Source organism: Magallana gigas, chromosome 5, assembly GCF_963853765.1.
Source record: "Magallana gigas chromosome 5, xbMagGiga1.1, whole genome shotgun sequence".
Classification (NCBI taxonomy): Eukaryota; Metazoa; Mollusca; class Bivalvia; order Ostreida; family Ostreidae; genus Magallana; species Magallana gigas.
In genome coordinates this window covers 15,201,054-15,221,846 of record NC_088857.1, presented here as the reverse complement: position 1 = coordinate 15,221,846, position 20,793 = coordinate 15,201,054, and the positions used below count along the sequence as shown (strand labels likewise).

At 34.0% G+C, this 20,793-nt stretch overlaps 1 protein-coding gene and 1 non-coding gene across 4 annotated transcripts; one reads left to right on the top strand and one right to left on the bottom strand.

Moving 5' to 3' along the window:
* Positions 1 to 1,371: 1,371 nt before the first annotated feature.
* LOC105319549 (uncharacterized) lies at positions 1,372 to 2,677 on the top strand. Its single transcript, XR_010714201.1, has 2 exons — positions 1,372 to 1,607; positions 2,572 to 2,677. It is a non-coding gene; the product is annotated as an uncharacterized protein (transcript).
* A 1,132-nt stretch (positions 2,678 to 3,809) lies between these two features.
* LOC117680292 (tektin-3) lies at positions 3,810 to 20,676 on the bottom strand. 3 transcript variants are annotated; one of them, XM_034472182.2, is made up of 10 exons: positions 20,652 to 20,676; positions 9,779 to 9,946; positions 8,751 to 8,921; positions 8,331 to 8,509; positions 7,475 to 7,560; positions 6,296 to 6,433; positions 5,842 to 6,056; positions 5,299 to 5,521; positions 4,963 to 5,117; positions 3,810 to 4,619 (listed from the first exon to the last, which is right to left on the bottom strand). In XM_034472182.2, the coding sequence occupies exons 2-10, from the start codon at positions 9,784 to 9,786 to the stop codon at positions 4,388 to 4,390; spliced, it is 1,407 nt and encodes a 468-aa protein (XP_034328073.1). In that variant the 5' UTR covers positions 9,787 to 9,946; positions 20,652 to 20,676; the 3' UTR covers positions 3,810 to 4,387. The 3 variants fall into 3 exon arrangements, with proteins under 3 accessions (XP_034328073.1, XP_034328059.1, XP_034328092.2); XM_034472168.2 differs by lacking the exon at positions 20,652 to 20,676 and adding an exon at positions 16,375 to 16,487; XM_034472201.2 differs by lacking the exons at positions 7,475 to 7,560; positions 20,652 to 20,676 and adding an exon at positions 7,951 to 8,036.
* Positions 20,677 to 20,793: the final 117 nt, after the last annotated feature.

The window sequence follows — 20,793 nt, the reverse complement described above, 5'->3', positions numbered from 1 at the left end:
GCATCAGAATCAAAAGAATAATCTTTTTCATTAAGGAAAAATACCTTTCACTGATTTGATTTATAAAGGTCGGCATGCAATCAAATTCCATAGAGTCCGAAAGAGCTTAAAATATTTTATATCAATTCTCTTCATGTAATACATGGTACATTTTGGTATCCACTGTAAATAGGTTTTTATTTCCGAAATATTTCTAAAACTGTAACACATTATACACTTCATTCAAATCCCCCGCTTAACTTCAACATTTCTTCTTAATTATACTCGATAAAAATGAAAATTCAACCTGTCAATGACATGGCGTCCATTAAATTTGCATAAGCGGATTACGTCCCTTTTCAGTGCGTTTAAAGAGGTAAAAAGAGAAGCGTTGTTTGTTTTTCTTTGGATACCAGATACCACAGTGTCAACATAAACTTCCCGTATTCCCCATGTCCTTATTGATTATGTAAAACACATGTGTACGCTATCAGAACTTAAGCACACTCCCGGTGTCACAGTATTGTTTGTTTTCAATTTTACCAGATTATGTCAGAACTTATGGCATGTCTTCAATCATTGAAATTGAGTTTTCAATATTCATAAGAAAAACTTGGCGCGACCTGTTCAATTCAAATAACATTAAACATACAGAGAGGAGTACGGTATACTGGACTTTCAAAGAATTGATCAGATATTGTCCAAATAGGATAATACCGTGTATCCAGTTTTTTTCTCACAAAAATTGGGAAAATGGAGAAAATCTGAAACATTTTTTAATTTGCGTCTTTCATTTTTTGCGATTTAAAAAGTCCCTTATAGAAACGATACAGGATATAATTTCTGCGAATTCAATAATTTGCGATCTAAAAGAAGTCGCGAAGAAAGCGAAAATTAGATCACTGCCTAGTAATAGACTTTTACTTAGTCCATTAAAGTTTGTAAAAGTTTGTAAAGGCTATTTAGTTGCTGAGAGAATTTTTTAAAGCACTCCACATTTTGATAGTCATTTACCTAAGTATTAATGGAAACCAGCCAAGCAGTACTGGGGAAAAAGTCGGACGTTTGAAATGTTTACAACAATGACAACAACAACAACAACAACAATGACTGACAACAAACAAACAGAAGGGGAATTCATTATGGCTGAAGAAATCCCGCTCCATCCTTTCTATGCTAAAATTAACTCCACCAGTACACAGGTGAAGACGAATTTAAAAAAATTGTTTAGTTCGTAATTCTTCTTGCTCACTGGTATTTTTAATCTTAAGAAATGTTTGATACGGTCAGTCCTTTTTTTAGCAGAATTGTTCTAGATTTTAAAAGATTCGAAACACAGAGGACAAAATGCATGTCAGTCAGAGAGACAGACAGGGGTAGAAATTAAATTAAATTACCTTCGGTCTTCAATAGACAACGATTTGTTTCAAAATCCCAATATTGATAAATTAAATCATTTCTACTTTAACTTCCATATCGCTAGACTACTTACGTGCACATCTTCCTTTGTGTTTGTCTAGCTTCCTGTGAGGCCTGCCATTCCACAGCCGACTGTACCCTGGCCTGTAGCGATGGAACACTAGCCTGTTACCACGGCAGCTTTAGCTGTATCAAAAGCTCAGGAGCATGTATGTACAGTGTATAAGTAATTAGTACAGCTATATCTCTTGGAGATATTTATACATACACAAATGAAAATTACAGTAGTCGTTGAATGTTACTCATTCAAATAAAAATATCTTTATAATGATAAATATTTCAAAAACCATATGTCGTAAGTAATAAAAGCCACTTAAACTTGTGATGTGGTTTATGAATTATTCTTGAAGAAATTAAAAAAAAAATGCAATTAATGAAACTGACATTTTATTTCTTTATTGCAAGTGTTGCAAATGTTGAAAATAACGCCTTTTTATATAAATGTGATGAAAATAACGCCTTTTTATATATATGTGATTAACATGGTTTTTTTCTGCACATGGACATAAAACAAGTTATGTGATAGGGTTTTTTCTCTCCTATTTTAAAATTAATTTCTTGGTTATTTCAATTTAAAAATCATACGTATAAGATAATATAATCACTCTTGCGTTTCAAATTTCACAGTATGTATCAGTAAATTACATAGACCTATGTAGATGGTAACAAGGGAAAGAGTTGGAGTTGTCATTCTTGGTACTTATTAAAGTTAAAATTCCAAATAAACAGTGACAGTAGTTTAAAAGTACTTAGATAATAATTAATGCTGATTTGGAATTATATGCACTTAAAGCTAATTCAGATTTGATTTTAAAGCTAATTGTAAAACACTGACTATAACTACTATAACTATCACCTAGTCTATCGTAAAGTTTGAATAATATCTGGAATAACAGTTATGATTAACCATTCATTTGTCGTTTTTATAGCAATGTAGGTAATGGTACCTTTTGAAGATATGGGGCTCTCACCAGAAATCATAAAATGCATGTTGGGATAATGCATGATTTTTTTTTTGATTTATTTTTGCTTACAAATTTTTATATATTTTAATATGAATTTTATGGGATTAGATTATAGATTTGACTTTCACATTTATCCTTTAACCTGTAGCCTGTGTGACAGCAGACACGTGTGAAACTTGTGAATTTGGCCGCGCCCACTGCTGGGGAGGAATATGTCATTGTTTTGGTCACTGAATAAACTCAATAACCCGGAACTCGTATATTATGTTTTACAATTGATACTAATATCTTGTAAGTAGTTATTATGTTACTAAAAGTCTTGTAGATTTGATTCACACGCATTATATAAACAAATCAAGATCAAAAAGTAAACACTAAATATCTAATAATTTTTCCACCTTGTCGATTTATAATTTGCCATATAGTTTAGTTGAGTTTAAATTTTCAATCAAATAACAAATGGATAGTTTTGCAATCAATACCACTTAGATAAAAAATAACTATAACAATATTTATTTACACTTGATAGAATCATGTTTTATTCAATCTAGAATTTTAGATTATCAATAGTATTGGTAATCAATCCACTTAGTTCCCCTCTACAAGCAGATAATTCTTTGTAGACTTAATATTGGTATTTACTAAGATTGATTACAGAAGTTGATTCATATGCTTTAATGCAATACATAGTAAAACCTTCCACCCAGTCAATGAATATAGTACTGTATAAAAGAAGCAATTTACTTTCACAATCCGTGCACGTAAGACAAACTTGACTGACACGTTCATCAACATTATTCTGTGTCTCCAGGGTAAGTTTTCTTTTTAAAAAAGACACACAAAATGATTTGACGAAGAGGTTTTTTTTATTTGTGCAAACAACATAAGCATGACATACTGTGTGCGCTACCACGGTATATAATAATATATACAAAAATTAACAACCAACCGCATCTATCACAGTCACTGATGGCAAGGGGCTCTGAATTAATCTCCTTGAGCAATATTAATACTCTGCAGAACACCTTAATACTGATATGGTGTAAATAAATAAATGTTTTTGCGATTTATTTGTAATTCGATCGGGTTCGGCATTCGTAATAATTATTTTCTTGTAATTTTTTAATTCAGACATCCTATGAAAAATTAGTATATCCATATCCCCCAAAACATACCAATATACATGAGTAATATGTTATAGAATACCAATAAATAAAGTAAAATATTACAAATTTATCAACAAACATTGATTACAATCACTGATAAGTGATTATTTCATATATTTTAATGAACATCAGCACAAAGAAATCTTCCCCAACTAAATGGTATGCTCTTTGTAACAAAACTCGAGCTGAAAACAAACTAGATAGTCAAAGCAACATTCGAAAACGATTTCATTTAAATCAACAGACATAAAAAAAATTAATAAAGATAAATAAATAAAACATTAGAACTATAACTATTAGCTAACAAAATTACTTCAAGTAGCAAACATACTTATCACATGTAAAACAATGAAACAATTTAATGACATTCTTTAAAAAAAACAACAAATGCAAATTGTATTTGCGACAATGAAATTGAGAAAATGAAAACATCGAACAACTTGTCGTTAATTGACAAAACACAGAGAGTGTCATTGTGTACCATGGAAATATAGAAGAATGTATTCCTTTTCAACATCTTCATACAGCAAACTAGAAAAAAATACACTACAAAACAGGATGTCTAAGGCATTAAAATGAAAGAAAAGTTTATAATTTTGATTGATGAAATTCGAAATAAAAGGAATACACCCTAACTCTCTGACTCATATATATAGATACAGAATAACATTTATATATTATTTATTATACTTTACAATAACAAAGTGTTTAACCCTTATATGATTAGTTCATCAAAATCGAATCAGTCGGTGTCCAATAACTCTGAGATAAAAATTGTTCCTAATTAGTTAAAATCACCTAGCATGTTGGCATTTGAAAAACTGGGCCTATTTTAGGGTCCATGGGGAAACCCTTGCGCATGCCCATACAGTAAGATGTATCGATCTTAACGGTGTTATCCTTGACTCCAATGTCGTGCTCCAGGGTGGCCTTTGTCTTCATCAGGCGAGCTAAGCTGAGCTCGGATGCCTTTAGCCTCTCCTTCAGAATCCTCACGGACTCCCTGATTTCGGTCACCTCTCTCTGCAGTCTGTTGAAAAAGTAAACGAAAACATCATTGTTCATATCATTTTCACATTAAAAACGTACACTTAATGAATTATAACTGTTCTTAAAATTTATACCATATACTTTCAAATATTCAGAAAAGAATCTTTCTGCGAAGATTTTAGAATCCCTGCATTTGTTTAACAATTAAATCATTCCCGCAAACAAGTTTTTTCTTAAATTTCTAAATTCTTAATAGCAAATTAGATTATTTTCATTAGAAATTTCTAAATTCTTAATAGCAAATTAGATTCTTTGCTGACTGTCGATCAGTACAGTACTTTGATTATTGGCAATACATGATACTAAGGTTCTGTTTTACGTACGATTTCATCACGGGGTCGTTACAGAGCTCCACGTTGATACGCCTGGTCCTCTCGTCCAGACGGGTCTGAGCAACCTTCATCGGGCTCTCCTTGTCCTGGATAGCCTTGCGCAACAACTCGATGTTCTTCTCCATGTCGAAGATCTCCTGCATAGTCTATTGAAGAAATACAGAACCATTTAACTAATGGTTTACATGAACGATACAATCCACCCATCTCTGCTGATATAATTACATATATATACACGATTGTATAATATAGATTTTTGTTATTTTATTTTTCAGTGCTTTTTGCATTGTGCTCAGGTTGGAGAGAATTATTCATGATTTTGCTTACTCTCTGCAGATGAGCCTGCAGTTTGTTCCTGGCATCAGTTGTCTCCCTGATCCTGGTGTTGAACGAGTTGTTCACAGAGTTGAACTGGTTCCACATCTCGTTGGCGCATGCACGCAGAGTGCTGTCGATTTCTCCTCTCAGGCGTTCAGAGGCGGCCCGTTCTTTCTGGGATCTTGCGATGTTCTCCTGGGTATACCTCACCCATGAATCGGGAATTGTAATTCTGTGAATCAAAGACGTCGATGATTGATATTGTACAGTTAAAGCACGTTCTTATGCAAAATGTCCAAGATTAGCGAGACATTTTCTTGTTACTTTTGAGCTTCTTTACTTTTTCGCATTTTTTTTTAACTTTTATTTTTTAGGGATTTGGGTAATAACAATGCACCGGCCTTTCGTAAACAAAAAAAATAACAAAGCTTCAATGTTTGCATGTTTGACCGATTTTGTACAGCGCAGCCATATCTGATGAACCAAAATTTGACAAAACATCAAAGATTAAGAACTAAAACTTGACAGGGTGCCCCTTTTGGATCGCCTTACGTGTTGTCGATGCTCTCGATGCCTGGGTAGTAGCCGATGCCACTGGAGGAGTTCCTGAGCTGCTGCATCCTGTCGTCCAGGCCCTGGGCGTGGTGCTTGTCCTTGGCATCAATCTCCATGGCGTGCTGGGCGGCGCGGTTCATCTTCAGCTGGACGTAGGCTTTGTCCAGAACCTTCTTCATCTTGGCCTGACACTTCTTGATGCAGTCTACCTCCTGTAAAGTAGTAAATAATAGGGTTTTATGTTTGTTTCTACATTTGGTGAGACATTTTTCCCTTGTAAAAACTTATTTGAAGTTTCGTAGATTATGGTTTTCTATTAATTTCTTCATTGGATGCAGTGAAAAGTTTAGTGAGGTTAAAACTATTGCTACATTTATGTTTACCTAATTGACTGCTTTTAACCTACTTTGTTACACTTTTGGATTGTTTTTTAATAATTCATACACTGTACCTTGATCAGAGTGCGTTCCACATCATCGTGAACAAGGTCGATGCCCTGGCGTTTTTCACGGTGCATCAGACACTCCTCGGCGATGTGGAGGGGGTTAGCAGTGTCTCCAAGAGCCTTCTCCAGGGTACGGCGGTACTCCTTCAGACATACAAACAATCATGACCATCCATTATAGTACTTTAATAGTTGAAGTCATGCTCTCAGTGAAATTAACCAAAATGGAATCTTACACGTAATTTTTTTTCATTACGGTATTAATGTATTTAATGTCAAATGTTAAGGTTAATTGTGTTGAGGAGAGAGAAAAAAAATATTAGTACAGATTAATATTTTTTGTTGAGTGTAATTTATTTATCAGTATCTTTTAAAGCTTGATAAAAAACATTTGGATCATACATTGACATAAACATATTTTTAAAAATCTGCTTCCGTTACCAGCCTACAATAATATTTTTTTAACAAATAAGCAATGTGATTTTCCCTTAACCAAACATATTTTCCATTGCAATCAATATAAAATGCACGTTTGTGTATGTGCATAGGTATATTTATGCTTACACAAAAAAGAAGACATACGAAAGATACACGTACAGAGAATGGTCAGCCATCGCTGGTGTTGTAAATTCCAAGCATTTTTGAAACTTTTTTATTTTAATTGTATCAATGTTATCGATTAATGTTTCTATATTTCAAGTTATGCCAGGAATTTACAACTGTTAAGCTTTGTTGAGTTAAGAATGCATGCAAAAATGTATTAATGTAGTCAAGCATAGACATGTATGTTTATTGTTTAGTTTCAGCAACTGCTATGCTGCTCCCAAGTTAGGAACCCAAACTGACCCCCAAAATAGTTAAAGTATGACTACAATTAACTTCCACCTATATTTTTTGTTGATTCTTTAAAAAAGAAATGTATAGCCACATTAAAGATGTGTTAATAACTGATAGCGCACAAAAAAGGTTTTGTAAGTTTATAGTGTGTCTTAGAAATACGATAAGAAATGTGAAAGTTTTCATTTCTACATTATTAAACCTTACAAAAAAATCAGACTAAAAGTGTCAGAAAGAGTCAAGATTGGTGGAAGGTGAACTTTTTATCGCCATGACAGAAATACAACAAAATAAGTGGAAAGAGGGATTTTTTCTTTGTATTTGTGAACATTTGTCGTCGGTCGTTACCTTCAGGTTTTCAATTTCTGTTGCCATGGCACTTATCTCGTTGTTTAGTTCACTTTTCCAGAATGTAATGTCATAGACTCGTTCCCCTGATGAAATAAAATGTATGTATAACATGGTGGATGAACTAAAACAATTACCCTTCATAAATATTTCAAAGGTCTGTAAATTCCCTTCGCACTTGGATAAGCAATCGTTGAACAACTTGATGAATATTTTACACCACCCACATACCACATTTTATTGGCGAAGTTTTACATGCACTTTGAAATATCTATGATGTAAAAACTGTTCCATGTTGCAAAATTTGAAACTTTGTCCTTTACAGCTTCGCTGAATAGATGTAAAAGGTGTCAATGTTCAAATTTTACGACAATAGACCAGTTTTCTACATATCCACCATGTTGGAGGAAGCAGCAGTTGTAGGAAGGAAGAACGGACTACCCATCATACAACCGTAGACCGGTCTACAATGATACCTCTAAATTATGACTCTCCGCTTCCAAGTGACTTATTTCAGATATTAATTCGCTCTTCCAAAAAGCTATGTCGCTGACTCGCTCGCCTAGACAATATCATGAGCAAGAAAAAGAAACAGAAAATTGTTGAAATTAGGAAAATGTTAAATACATTTTTTGTAAGAAAAAAGTTGAAAACTACTTCCTTATCTACATGTATATAAAATTATTATTTTAAACCTAAACTATCTAAATATACATGTAAGAATTTAGATTGAAAGTCGAACAAGAAAATCTTATCTTGAACCGACGAAATATAAGAATTTTAAAATATATAGAAAAATTATTTGGGTTCTATTCTTTGACTTGATAGCAGGTGCTTGTTTGGTTCAAGTGTTCACCTAGTTTCTTGGTGATGTCATTCTGCCTGTTGCGGGTCCTGGCATCGGTCTCCTTGACCGCTCTCCAGGCGTCGGCCCTCAGTCTCTCGGCGAACGACCTCTCCTTGTCGGACAGGGAGAAGTTCATGCTGTTGGACATCCCCCAGTCGTTGGTGGAGTAACGGGAGTAGACGGCATTCCTGTATTAGAGAATATGGTATCATGATATTGGAGTTAGAATGTCAAGGTCTATTGTGAAGCGTTTCCACTTCAATAACAATTGGGATGTACTAGTATACAAACGTTGATGTTCTTAATATTTATGATGCAGATAGTGGGTCTTCCAGTTTGAAAAAAATAAAAGACATATATGCGTATGTACATTAATGTTCAAAAAAATTTCAGGAAGAGAAAGGATCTTTCATCAGTTAGAAAAACTACCTGGCTGGGTTGTAGTAAGCCTTGGCGTGACCCATATCCAGAGATCGTCCAGCGTAGCCGAGATGGCGGGAGATGGTTTTGTCACTGACGTAGGGGAGGATCTTGGACATTTCCGGGGTGAGGGGCGTTGCACTGCGTGAACGCATGATGTTGTAATCGTTATATCCCAATCTTTAAAGGATAAAAGAGAAAATGTACATCTCTGAACTACTTATGTGTGTAAATTATGTATGGTGGTACCAGTATAAAAGAATATAGCCGACTTTGCCTGTTGCGTTCAATAAGGATAGTGTTGTTATAGTAGTGTAAGGATATTTTGACAATTCGCTTTGAAGATTAAATTCCTTAGACTAAATAATGACATGTTTGTAATGAAGTGTATCTATTTTTCATTACTAAGCAATATCGAACCATTAACCGATATTGCCTAAAAAGGCAGCACTTCATGAACACGAACACAGTTTAACTTGCATACCATTTAAACTGAGTGTCACTGTTTCAAGAAACATTTAGATAAGTGTTCAAAATGAAAATTTCAACGGGCATGTAACTCTACACTAGCAATTATCGGAAAGCCTTTTGGGGGGATTATATATATGAAATACGTCTTTGTAATATTAGTAAAATGTCCTTCTGATAACGGGGTTGAAAAGATTAAAGAGTCGATTTCAGAAGATGACTCGCAATTTATTTGAGTGTTAAAAACGGTATATTGATATGCGTTTTACATTGAATTATTTATCTTAATTAAGACTCTCGATCATAACTTACATTAAGATACACAACTGCTTAATTATATTTTGCAGTTTTTGATAAGGTACATGTGTGAGATCGATCGAAAGGTACATCTGAATTTGTGATATTTTGATCAGTTATTCAGACTACAAAATCTTTTCGGGTCTCCAAAATTCACAAATGTAAACAACCTTATTTGAAAGTACAAAACCAATCTTATGGCCTGAGAGAAATTCAATTTCTTTTTCAACACAGGTTCAATTCAAGATAAGATAAGTAAATTGAGAACATACCTGCTCATGTTGGTGTATTATCAAAAGTTTGATTAAATAAAACTAAAAGGCTGAGTTCTCGGTGACGATTTCTACTGTATGTACAATTCTATTTCCCGTTCGAGAGGATGCGTTGTCATAGAAATGCACCTAGCAACCTGTCACGTGTTTTTTTCCGGAGCAGGAATTCTGAAAGAGAGATGAATATCATTCGTGTAAAACTTTGTCATGTCATTAACTATTTATCGAGTGAATGGTTATTTTTTTTTTTCGAACGCACAAAATATCCGCAGCATGAACAATGTCTGATAAGCGTCCCTGGTAACGAATAATCCGAATGGCGCACTAAAGATATGCAGGTGCAACCTTTTGACCTGCGCATAATCCGTTTTTCTTTGTACTCAAATAATTTTAAATTAACGTAAGCATCGTATTTGAAGCAAAAACAAAAATGAAGCATGAAAAAAATGAATGTAGTATAGTTGTACATGTACAAATGTGCTAGACAAATACGGTTTACATATTGACAACGACATGCTTTTACTGAAATGTAATTACTCAAGACAATGATCGTCAAATACAATTAATAAAACGTATGTGTGTTTTGAAAACGGTAGAATAGCACTTACTACTATCATTATAAAATTTAAATGTCATGTCTATATACTTATTTAAATTACAAGAAAATATCCACAGAATCCGTAATGCCAAAATAGTGTAAACCTTATATAACCAGAGAAAACAAATATGTGTTTTCCTAAATATTTCCAGTGGACCAACCGACCAAGTCAGCAGAGTGTTTGTATTGACTATAAACCTATATTTTATTAAGTTGAGGATTAAATGATTGTACAGTGAAATGTTCATTAGAAAAAGGCCAATACAATGTCAATATATTTACATTTTGTTTTATCTAACAGCAAAGAATGGAATGTAGATGGCAATTCAAATGGTTACATACAATATTAACATATTAACCTACTTCTTTTCTTTAAAAAAAAAACCCTGTTTAAATTCAGTTAACTAATGCAGAAAAAATAAATAAGGAAGGGCGGCTTCAGGCGAGGGCAGCTCGTAAGTCAAAACAAACGTACAAATAACCGTAGTTAAATGAACTATACAAACATTTGTTTCGCTGGGCAAATAAAATATAAAGCATTCGCAGTAGTGATGATCACGGGTAGTTAGGTGTGTTGTAATGTTCATGGAACTCCGTGTAATGATAAAATATTCATAGTAAATAATCATTGGCGTCGACAGACACTGAATTGGGTAAAACTAGGACTGTTTCGATCAATAGAGGCCGGAAACAGCCATATATATTGGTACCGACAAAGCTCCTATTCTAAAAGAATTGGTTCGGTATACGTCAGCAAAGGCAAATCAAGTTTTTGAAATATTAAAACCACTTTTTCGTGTTGACATAAGCAAAATTTCATTGCCTTTTCTTGAATGCTTTCACAAATTCAGTTTCACTGTATCAAACAATGATGGCAAATATTTTGAAGTGTTGGTAAATGAAGCTTATTGACCAAACTCTCCAATGAATTCACTTACAAGTACATTCTATTAATTTTGTTCGAAACTTGTCGCTTTAGACTTCAGTACTAAACCTTTAGTTTGAAAATACATGTAATCCCATTGATTATCAATGTCGAGCAATGCAAAAGGTTAAAATAAAAGCTATTAATCTCTTATTCAAGGTTTAATATGCATTTGGCAACTTGTACTTCGAAATCATTAACATATTTACTGATAAAACAACATGCATTTTATTTGTTTGAAGTTTTTAAACCACCTTTCTCTACACTCCTTGAGCTAGAGGGATTTTTTTCAATAAAAAGAAAAAGATTTACTTTAGTAAAGGTGTAAGCTTTGGAAACAGAGCAATACTCCTCCGTAAAACCTATTTAGCGACAAAACAAAAGAGCTGCAGATTAAATGAACGGCAGTAATGCCCCGGGATTTCGAGCGGCCCAGACTAAATTGCTATAATCTTTGACCACCTGATCTAATCCGTCTTTCGCCAAACTTTTGCCGGAATCGATTGTGAAATCAAAATGGATTCATTTGGTCGTCTTTGAAAATGCACACTGTCAACGCATTTGACGTGTGTGTGAAAAGTAATAATAGACTTTACAATAGCAAAAGACCCCATACTCGAGTGTAAAAGGTCTTGATTTCAAAGACGGCTTCCAATTAAATAAGTGTTTCGTGTCAAACTTTTGGCAGGAGAGAGGTTTTTTATCATGCAAAGACGGACGGGGGTGTTAAAGCGGACCAGTAGACAATGGACTTTTCATATCCAATTTTTCATATGCTCTAGTTCCTGTTGAAAATGAGATCCTAAAGTATGTCATTAACAAAGTAAAAATATAATTAATATGGCCGAGTAATCATATCATTTTTTTCACATATTGATTTCGTTTAACGTTTCAATTAACGAAATGAAAGAAATAAGATCTATGAATTAAATCCGCCATCAAGAGTAAAATTACGCTCAATAATTTCCAGACGAATTCATTGTCACACCGTATACTCATCTTTAAATCGTATCCAAGAATAATATCAAGTTTCACTAGCAGGTGTGTATTACCTCACTACATGTATTCCAAGTTGGACAAAAATAAAAACCAAATTGTTATCACCGATGACAAACGTAATGAATTTCGAAAGACTCGATAAATCAAAGTAATATCATTCGAATATCACTCACCCAATACAATATCAATCGAATACCACTCACCCAAATATTCAATAGGATGAACTGGGCAGGAAATATATACGTCTATGTTGCGAGAGGTAGCTAGGTGCAGCTAGACGACTGAGGAACAATTGAGTTGCACTGTGACAACGACAGAGTGCATTAAGGGATTAAAATGCACACCGACTATAAACTAGTCCCAGCATTAGGGATTAAAAATCACAGTCGTCTGTTATTTATGCCGCTGAAAAATTTAATCTTTCATATTAATCTTATTGTTCTGATATTAAAATTGGTCGTCCAAGTTTCCCGAGCTAATGCCCCTCGCCTTAACGACCTTATCAATGTCGCTTGGAAACAGGCATGAAAATGCAAGTAATCGCGGCTACTTTTTACTTGCAGGAGGTAATTAATTTAGTCACTGAATGAAACAATGCTACCGAATTTCTCCGGGTGTTGAATTTCGCTCCTTTCTCTAATAGATTTTAAACGTGTTCCTGATAGGCTCTGCTTCGCGATTCAAGAGTACATATGACATAAAATCTCTTCTTGTCTTTTGAATTCTCTTGACAGAGTACTGTAATTAATATCATTGGCTGAAATTCAATCACGTGCGCAAAAAAAATTGTAGTAGTTTAATGTGCAAGGCACAATGCATGCCAATTACTTTGCATAATTTTTACACTAGCTTAAACAACTTATGAGGAATTTGGAATGAAATTCATTTTCTTAATCAATGGATACAGTTGCGATGCAATATCAATGGCGAGTTTAATTTGTAGAAAGTATATAAGGTAAAGTGAGTCTGATTTTTTTACCTCTGATGTTTAAATACTTCATTGTTGGACCTTTCAATGCCATTCATGTTAAAAAAAATGTTGGAGTTGTATACATTCTTTGATATTGGATCAGAACCAGATATTGAAAACATTAAGAAAAACCATGATATATGTTCTATTCTACTATAATCACCATAAAGATAAATTTTATTTGTATGTTCACTGTAAAAGAAGCCTTATTGAACAGAGCAGATGGTGTGGATTTTCAAAAGATTCATAAAATTGCGCAAAGAACTAATAACATGAGACTTTTGAGCTTACTATGTCTTTTATACACAATGACCAACCATTATATTTTAGGATACGATTAAAATTTCACCAAACATTATATTGGCCGTGTTACACATTAAGCTGTTAATGGAAACATATAATATCGTTTTCCATAGGGGAAGTCAAAGCATAAAAAAGAATGATAGAAGTAGGTTTACAAAAGTTCCAAAATGAATTCGAGATAATAACGGTTCTAATTTAAAAAGCATTATAAGAAAACTTGAATATCTTATAAAGGTCTCAACACCATTTCAGAGACACAAGCAGAATGGTTGAGAGAACAATCTACCAGCGATGAAGCATAACTTTAAACTTGTGAATAGAGGCATAGAATACCTCAACAAGAGCTACCAAACGTTATGCCTAGGAACTGTTTTAACAGAACAAAGAGGTTTATATTTCGCCTACCCTGTTCGTTCGATAACAACTGATACTGAGTCAATGACGTGGCATAGTATGGGCTCTTTGGTCGCCCGGAACAATCGGTTAGGCACAGATGACAAGATAAGAGTTACAAGCAATAATTGTCTCTGGGTTGCATTAAATGTGTTTATATGTTCATTAAGAAGCATTGGACGCGACAGAGGCCTAACTTCGCATAGGGAGATTGTATACAGCCTTTTTGGGGGGTTGTTTACATAATGCTTCAGTATGAAGTGTTCCATAAACTAATCATCGTTTTACGGTAACTGTTTTGGAGAGAGTGATTGCGTTCAATGATGTTATTTATAATTTCGTCTCAAGACGTTGTTAATGAGCTGTCAAATTGAGAGCAAAAATACCCCAGTGTCAGTATCAAATATGGGAGAAATGCCAACTCAGCACCCAGTGGCATTAATGATGAGAAATTTATTGAACACGCATTGATTTTATTGAAGGATAGAGCAAAGTTTCCTGATGCTACCGTGGCAGAATGTCTAGCCATAAAGACTCTAGAGACACTTTGTGACGAAAAGCGACTTCCGGTGTTTTTCATCAACCGGAAATAGGTCATCACCATGAAGATGACGAAATAAGGTCCCCATCTATTTATTTTTCACGGTTACAAGACGTAGATATAAAATTAGTCCCCTTAACAATTGAACTTTCTTATTTTGTTTTTGGGTGGGGTTCACGAACTACATGTATGGACACAAAACATTAGCCAGCTGTTTTGTTTATATGTGGCTTGAGAAGGTTCATATATTTTTAATATTCCCCAGCCCTAAAGTGTATACCCTATTCATGATCTTGTAACCATCGAGTTACTGTAAAACTTATGTATTATTAATTTTTACGACACCCGGTGATAAACCGAAGCCCCTTAACCTCCCAACAAAACAGACAGCCCAAATAAAGTCTGTAGAGTCAATATTGTTGCGTTATAAAGCTGACGGTTTTATTCATGTGGTTTTAACACAATGACACGAATGACACTTCTGGACTACTCCAGACATATTTTACGCTGCTAAGCCTCAAAGGGAAGGATTCTTATGACGTGTTTAAGTACGACAGAGCGACCACATTCTTAATATTACAAAACTAACTTTTGTGGGTCGGTCCCTTGTTATCAGTTCATAAGCCCCACCGAACAATTCGTCAAATTTTAAAGTTCATATTTGTTGCGTGACCGGATCTAAGTTTATTAACTTATTGTATACTTCTAGCGGTCAAACATTTTTCTCTCTAACTGGCCTTCATAACACGAAGGTGTGAAAACTTTTTGTAAGTAAAATCAATGGGAGAAAAACAGATCAAAGAACATGAACAAAACATGGCCGACCAAGAGACCAATACACACAAGTGTTATTTAAATTGTTCAATGAAAAGTCCTCCCCAGTAGATAATCTATTTAAGTCATCGACGACAGGTTTAGAGTGTTCAGTTTGATATTGAATGCCGGGACTATGTCCGAATCGTTGAATACTTGGTATTCCTATTGGTGAATTGGTAGTGGGCAGTGTATTCGCTCACTAATCCAATTCTCTTATCTTCCTAAGATCAATCAAACAAATGGATTAGATGGGGGTTAAGTCTGTATTTGTTACTGAATTGGCTTAGTCTGATCAATGCGGGGCAAATTTGTTCAGAATGGCTTTTATTGGAAAGTGCGTTCGTCTATATTTTACATACGTCGTACAAAAAGTGCACTGAACATACTCGATTTAAACAGCTTAACAACGAGTACGCGTTCTTTGGGGGTTTTTTTATTTGATCTGTTTATATAGGCTTATATTGTTTTTAACGTTTGATAGCCTAGTTGGCAGATGGATTATCTGAATACATTGCATAGTTGAAAACTAAGTATAACAATGATATATAACAATCAAGAGAGAGATGCATAGAAAACATTGTCAAATCATGTACATGGGTGCAAAGTAAATACTGGTAAACTCTATACATACAGATTGCATAAAAACTTATGTCTGCATCGATTTTAAAGAGCGAAACTAGTGAAAAATGCTACCTTGAAAACAGTATGCTAAAGTCATTCCAATTATGAAAAATTATGTTTCATTTTAAAACCGTTTCATAATTAATTTCATTAATATTCGTGATTATCTTTTTCCACTTAATTCTCTTATAGCTGTCATTTAAATTTCATTTTTCTTTTTACATAATGTGCTTTAAGTGATACTTGATGCCTTATAGCCCTTTAAATCTCAATCATTAAAATCTATTAAATTGTAACGTTTTTCTACTCTAAAATGCATCCTCCCATGATCTTATGGCGGAGAAATAGACCAAAGTCGTCGATTATTGATAATTTTTCCCGTTAAAATTCTGATATGTTAAATTGATACTACTCAGAAACCTCGTCTTACCTTTCCCTCGTTCAGCCTTTGCAATCAATTGGTTGTCAACGACATGGCGTCCCGTTGCTACGGGTACTCGTTTCATAGACACGCACATTTCGCGCATGCAATGCAACATCCGGTCAACCCCCCAAAGTTTCGTTTCTTTAAAATGTCTAATAGTTTTGTTTTTACAGAAGCTGAATTCTTAAGGGTCACCGATTGCTGAAAATACTAATAAGTAAATGATATTTATAAAGCTTACCTTGCAAAACCCAATGCTTTCTATAATATGATCCTCGGAAAACTTGCCTTACAATTCGCCGTCAGTCGCGAGCAAAATGTTAAGGTTGAAGGGTTTTCTTTTATCCAAAACCTTATTTAAAGTCTCTTTAAACATTCAATACATATATCTCTGAACCGCTTATTGAACATTCTAGACAGCATTTGTTTAGATTAATAGTTTAATTTCTAAGTCCGCTGAAATGTGCTTGTACCTCTATTAATCACTTCATTCATACGCAAAAGTGTCCACTTTCACTCATTATTTACTCTTGGCTGTTTTTAAGGTTTTTCCAACTTGAGACATATACAAGTATTTCAAGCAATAAGAGGTTTTATCTTTGTAAAGAAAAAAATCAATATAAAAACTTCATTTTTTTCGATAAAGAAACAGAGGTAGAATGACTCCTTCTTTGCCAACATTGTAATCTGGCAAATACACCTTTAAAACTGTAAGAAAGGTGTGAGAGTAAGACAGCAACTTGAGGATACTGCATGCATGGTGTGGGGTTAACTGCCAGTCTCGTAATTGATGGTCCTTTCTTTTCATTCATAATTTAAATACACACAAACAATATCAATATAAGGGTTTTGGGGTATTGACTGTTACACACCTGTCTATCTCAAATTTCGTGTATTTCTGCACCGAAACAAAGCATACTTATATCTGGGTCACCAAGCCTTAACCTGACATCAAATATTCATTATTTCCCTTTCCGGGCCACCGCTGCTAAACCAAAAAGGGAATATCTTATACATGTAAAAAGGGAGTGTGAGGAGATCTCTCACATTATAGCATTCATTTATTTATGAAAAAAGGGAAATTTTAATCAATTCGAACGATAATATTGAGTATATTTGCATAAGGCTCTCTCTCTCTCTCTCTCTCTCTCTCTCTCTCTCTCTCTCTCTCTCTCTCTCTCTCTCTCTCTCTCAATATCATAGAATAGCTTTTTGAAGTTGAATTTGAAATGATCGAGCTGTCCATTTACTTACATACGTCTGGTAATATACACTCTGTATCTATAGATACTAGCATTCAGTGGCACCTCAGACTAATTTCATTTTAATGATAAAAATGGGTATCTTATGAAATGGGAAAAAAACCCAAACAAGACTGCAGCTTGTTTTAAATGTAATAAAAGTTATGTAACGTAGTCTACACAACACCTCAAGCTATTGTCTGGGAACAGCTTGGATCGACAACTAACTTTACTCAGTGCTGAATGCAGTAATAAAACGCCATGGTCTATGTCAACAACAAAAGTTATATGTGAACATTCTCAGTGTGCCGACTTTCACTCGATTTAAATACATGAATTAATTAGGACTTCCCTTGATATGTTCTCTGGAAGAGAACAGTCCTTATAAGCGTACTCAAGTAGACAAAACATTTACTCACAATATCACTAATGCTGGGTTTTTTTTCTCCCCATTTTCTTTTTTTTTTTCCTTACCCCCTCCCCTCCTCCCCCAAATCTGTATGTCTGTTTACATGAAATGGAAACTGTTTAGCATGTCTTATATAAATGTGTGTATGATTAGCCAAATCAGTGCCTTCGATATTGATTCAGGTTTATTTTTTGGTTACATTTTATTTTTAACTTTCCATTAATTTGTGCAATATACATGTATTATTTATTATTTAGATGCAGTTAAAATCTGTAATGTTCCTGAGAGAAATCATACGTGCAATACTTGCATCATTACTGTTGTCAGGATGATGATCCGTCGCTCTCTTCTCACAACAATAAGAAGAGGAGCGAATCATCACCTACGGTCAGCAAAAACAAGCACCCAACATCAGCTGTTGTTTTATTCTTAATTTGATGTTGAGGTAAACGACAAACCAAATCAGAACAGGCGTCAACTTTTTTTTTCTTTTTTCTTTTCTTTTTTTTTTTTTGGAGAATAATATAATTCTTGAACTTGTATCACTTCACTAGTATACATGTACCTAAAAACAAGATTCGTATTTCAGAAAGGAGTATAGCTCTCTTTTAGTGAAGAGTACTTTGTGTAAATAGACCTTGGAAGCCACATTTTAAAAAAACTATGTGTATATACTTTAATTTTTATAATTTAATGTTATGGAATCAAAAGAATTAACAATCCCCGTTATTAAAAAGCTGACATCAATATTATAAGTGGAGTTTCCTAGCATTTCCAATGAATTTGTTATTAAGAGTTTTGAAAGAGCGTTATATATAATTAAGGGATTTTTTGGTTTTCTGTCGTAGTATGGAGTTAATTAATACTTTATGAGTTTATGACACTTTGATGCAAATGAAAATACCCAACTTGAAATAGGTACATTTTAAGTGTAAAATCAATAAAAGCTTTAGTTTTTATGTGTATTACCTATATCGGTGTGTAGTGTTCAATTCCAAAACTTGTTTTAAGGTTTGGGCAAGGGCAAAATCCCGCCTCCTCAGTGTATTCGAGAATTCGATTGTTAAAATTCGATTGTTAAAATTCTTTTACGAGTTCATAAAATACTCAAGTGTAGTTTTATAGTTTTCTTGAATTATATCCGGGGGAGGGGGGTCCGCCGAGGGATAATTTTGTTTTTCAGGGGCGGGGGGGGGGGGTTCCGATATATATTTTTTGGTAATATAACTACATATATGGTTTACCACGTTTAAATTTTCCAGGGAGTGGTCCCAACTCCCCCTCCCTTTCTCCCCCTAGATCCGCGCATGCAGGGATTTGTTGAAGTATACGATGAAAAAAGTTCAAACCAATCTATGACTATATAGAGAAAAATGGTTTATTAATACCGATATGTCTATAAACTTACAGTGTGGAAATGAGGGGTAGGCTAAGGTTACCGATTCTCATCGATTCTGTATCAAAAAGGGGTGATTAAAGGACAGATCTTAAATTACAAATGAAAAAAATAAATATGAAATTAACTTTAATTGTATCTTGTAAAGCTCACCTCAACATTTGGTTTAAATGAGCTAAGAATTAGAACTCTGGAACGAGAGCAATATCCATTAGTATTGGCCTTGAATGGTACATATTGAATAATATAAACTTTTCAAAGGAACAGACATGTACATGTGAAATAATAACTTTTATCGATTTCACAATTATTGCTCGGTTTTCAAATGCTTTTTAAGGCCAATGCCTGCATAAAAATTAAAAGTTATTCAAGCACGAGAAAATAAAATATTTGTTGCTTGCAAACTTTAAAGATTATTGCGTTTTAATGAGAATATTCGATAGATAAATTATTCTTTTTCATCGGAACCCACATAAAGTGTAATTAACAATATCTATTGAGTGTGTCCAACGCGTTATTTTATTGCAAAGCAACGTTTTCACTTCACATCTGCAGACATATTTTTTTTTTAAAGTTTGCACCTATTGTTACAAATCAATAGAGTGTCATTCGTCTGGTACATATATATATATTTACACCTAAGTGGTTTTTGCTATGTACGTTTTAACGACACCGGTTGGGTTTTTTCTCGCAGACGTATAAATATTTGATTAGCTAATGATCTGCCATGTTCCCCAACATTGTAAAACAAGTTTGGAATGAGATTGGCAGAACAAATATTTTGAAATCACATAATCAAGAGAATTGACAACAACTGAGCAAGGGGAATGAATGTCCTTTCTCCGAATATAAGAAATTGCTTTTGTAGTCAGGATGCATGTGTGTAAACAAAATGTTAACAAACATTCTCCTCGTAAAGAATGATCTTGAATTTGTGAAAGAGGACGGCGAATCATGAAAGTACGTTTGGAAGGTTAATTTCGGAGGAAGAATAATAAGTCTTTCAAAAAATATCGATTTCTTTTCATTGTTACAAATGCGTCTTGTTAAACAGATTATGTAACTGTATTTTTTTTTTATGTGAGGGTTAGTGGTGGGATATGATTAAGAATTAGTTTGGTTAGGTTGCATTGAGTAATTACTGTCAAAAAATGTGATTAATAACGAATCAAAGAATAAGACAAATGATAAGACAAAAAGAAAAATTAAACAAAAAATTAGCACGCCAAAAACTCACCATTCTTGTTGTGGTACTTTCTTGGTTTCAAAGACGTAACAGCATCAGTGACGTCACAATTAAAGTCATTACCGAGAATCTTGCCAGAGTTACCTATCTTTCTGTCATTATTCTTTCACAATTTTAAAATAATAGCTTGTGT

Coding starts and splice junctions, on each gene's coding strand:
- LOC117680292 (XM_034472182.2), bottom strand. Junction 6,057..6,295: donor TGGAACGCACTCTGATCAAG/GTACAGTGTATG, acceptor ACTACTTTACAG/GAGGTAGACTGCATCAAGAA. Junction 5,118..5,298: donor TGCAGGCTCATCTGCAGAGA/GTAAGCAAAATC, acceptor TTTCTTCAATAG/ACTATGCAGGAGATCTTCGA.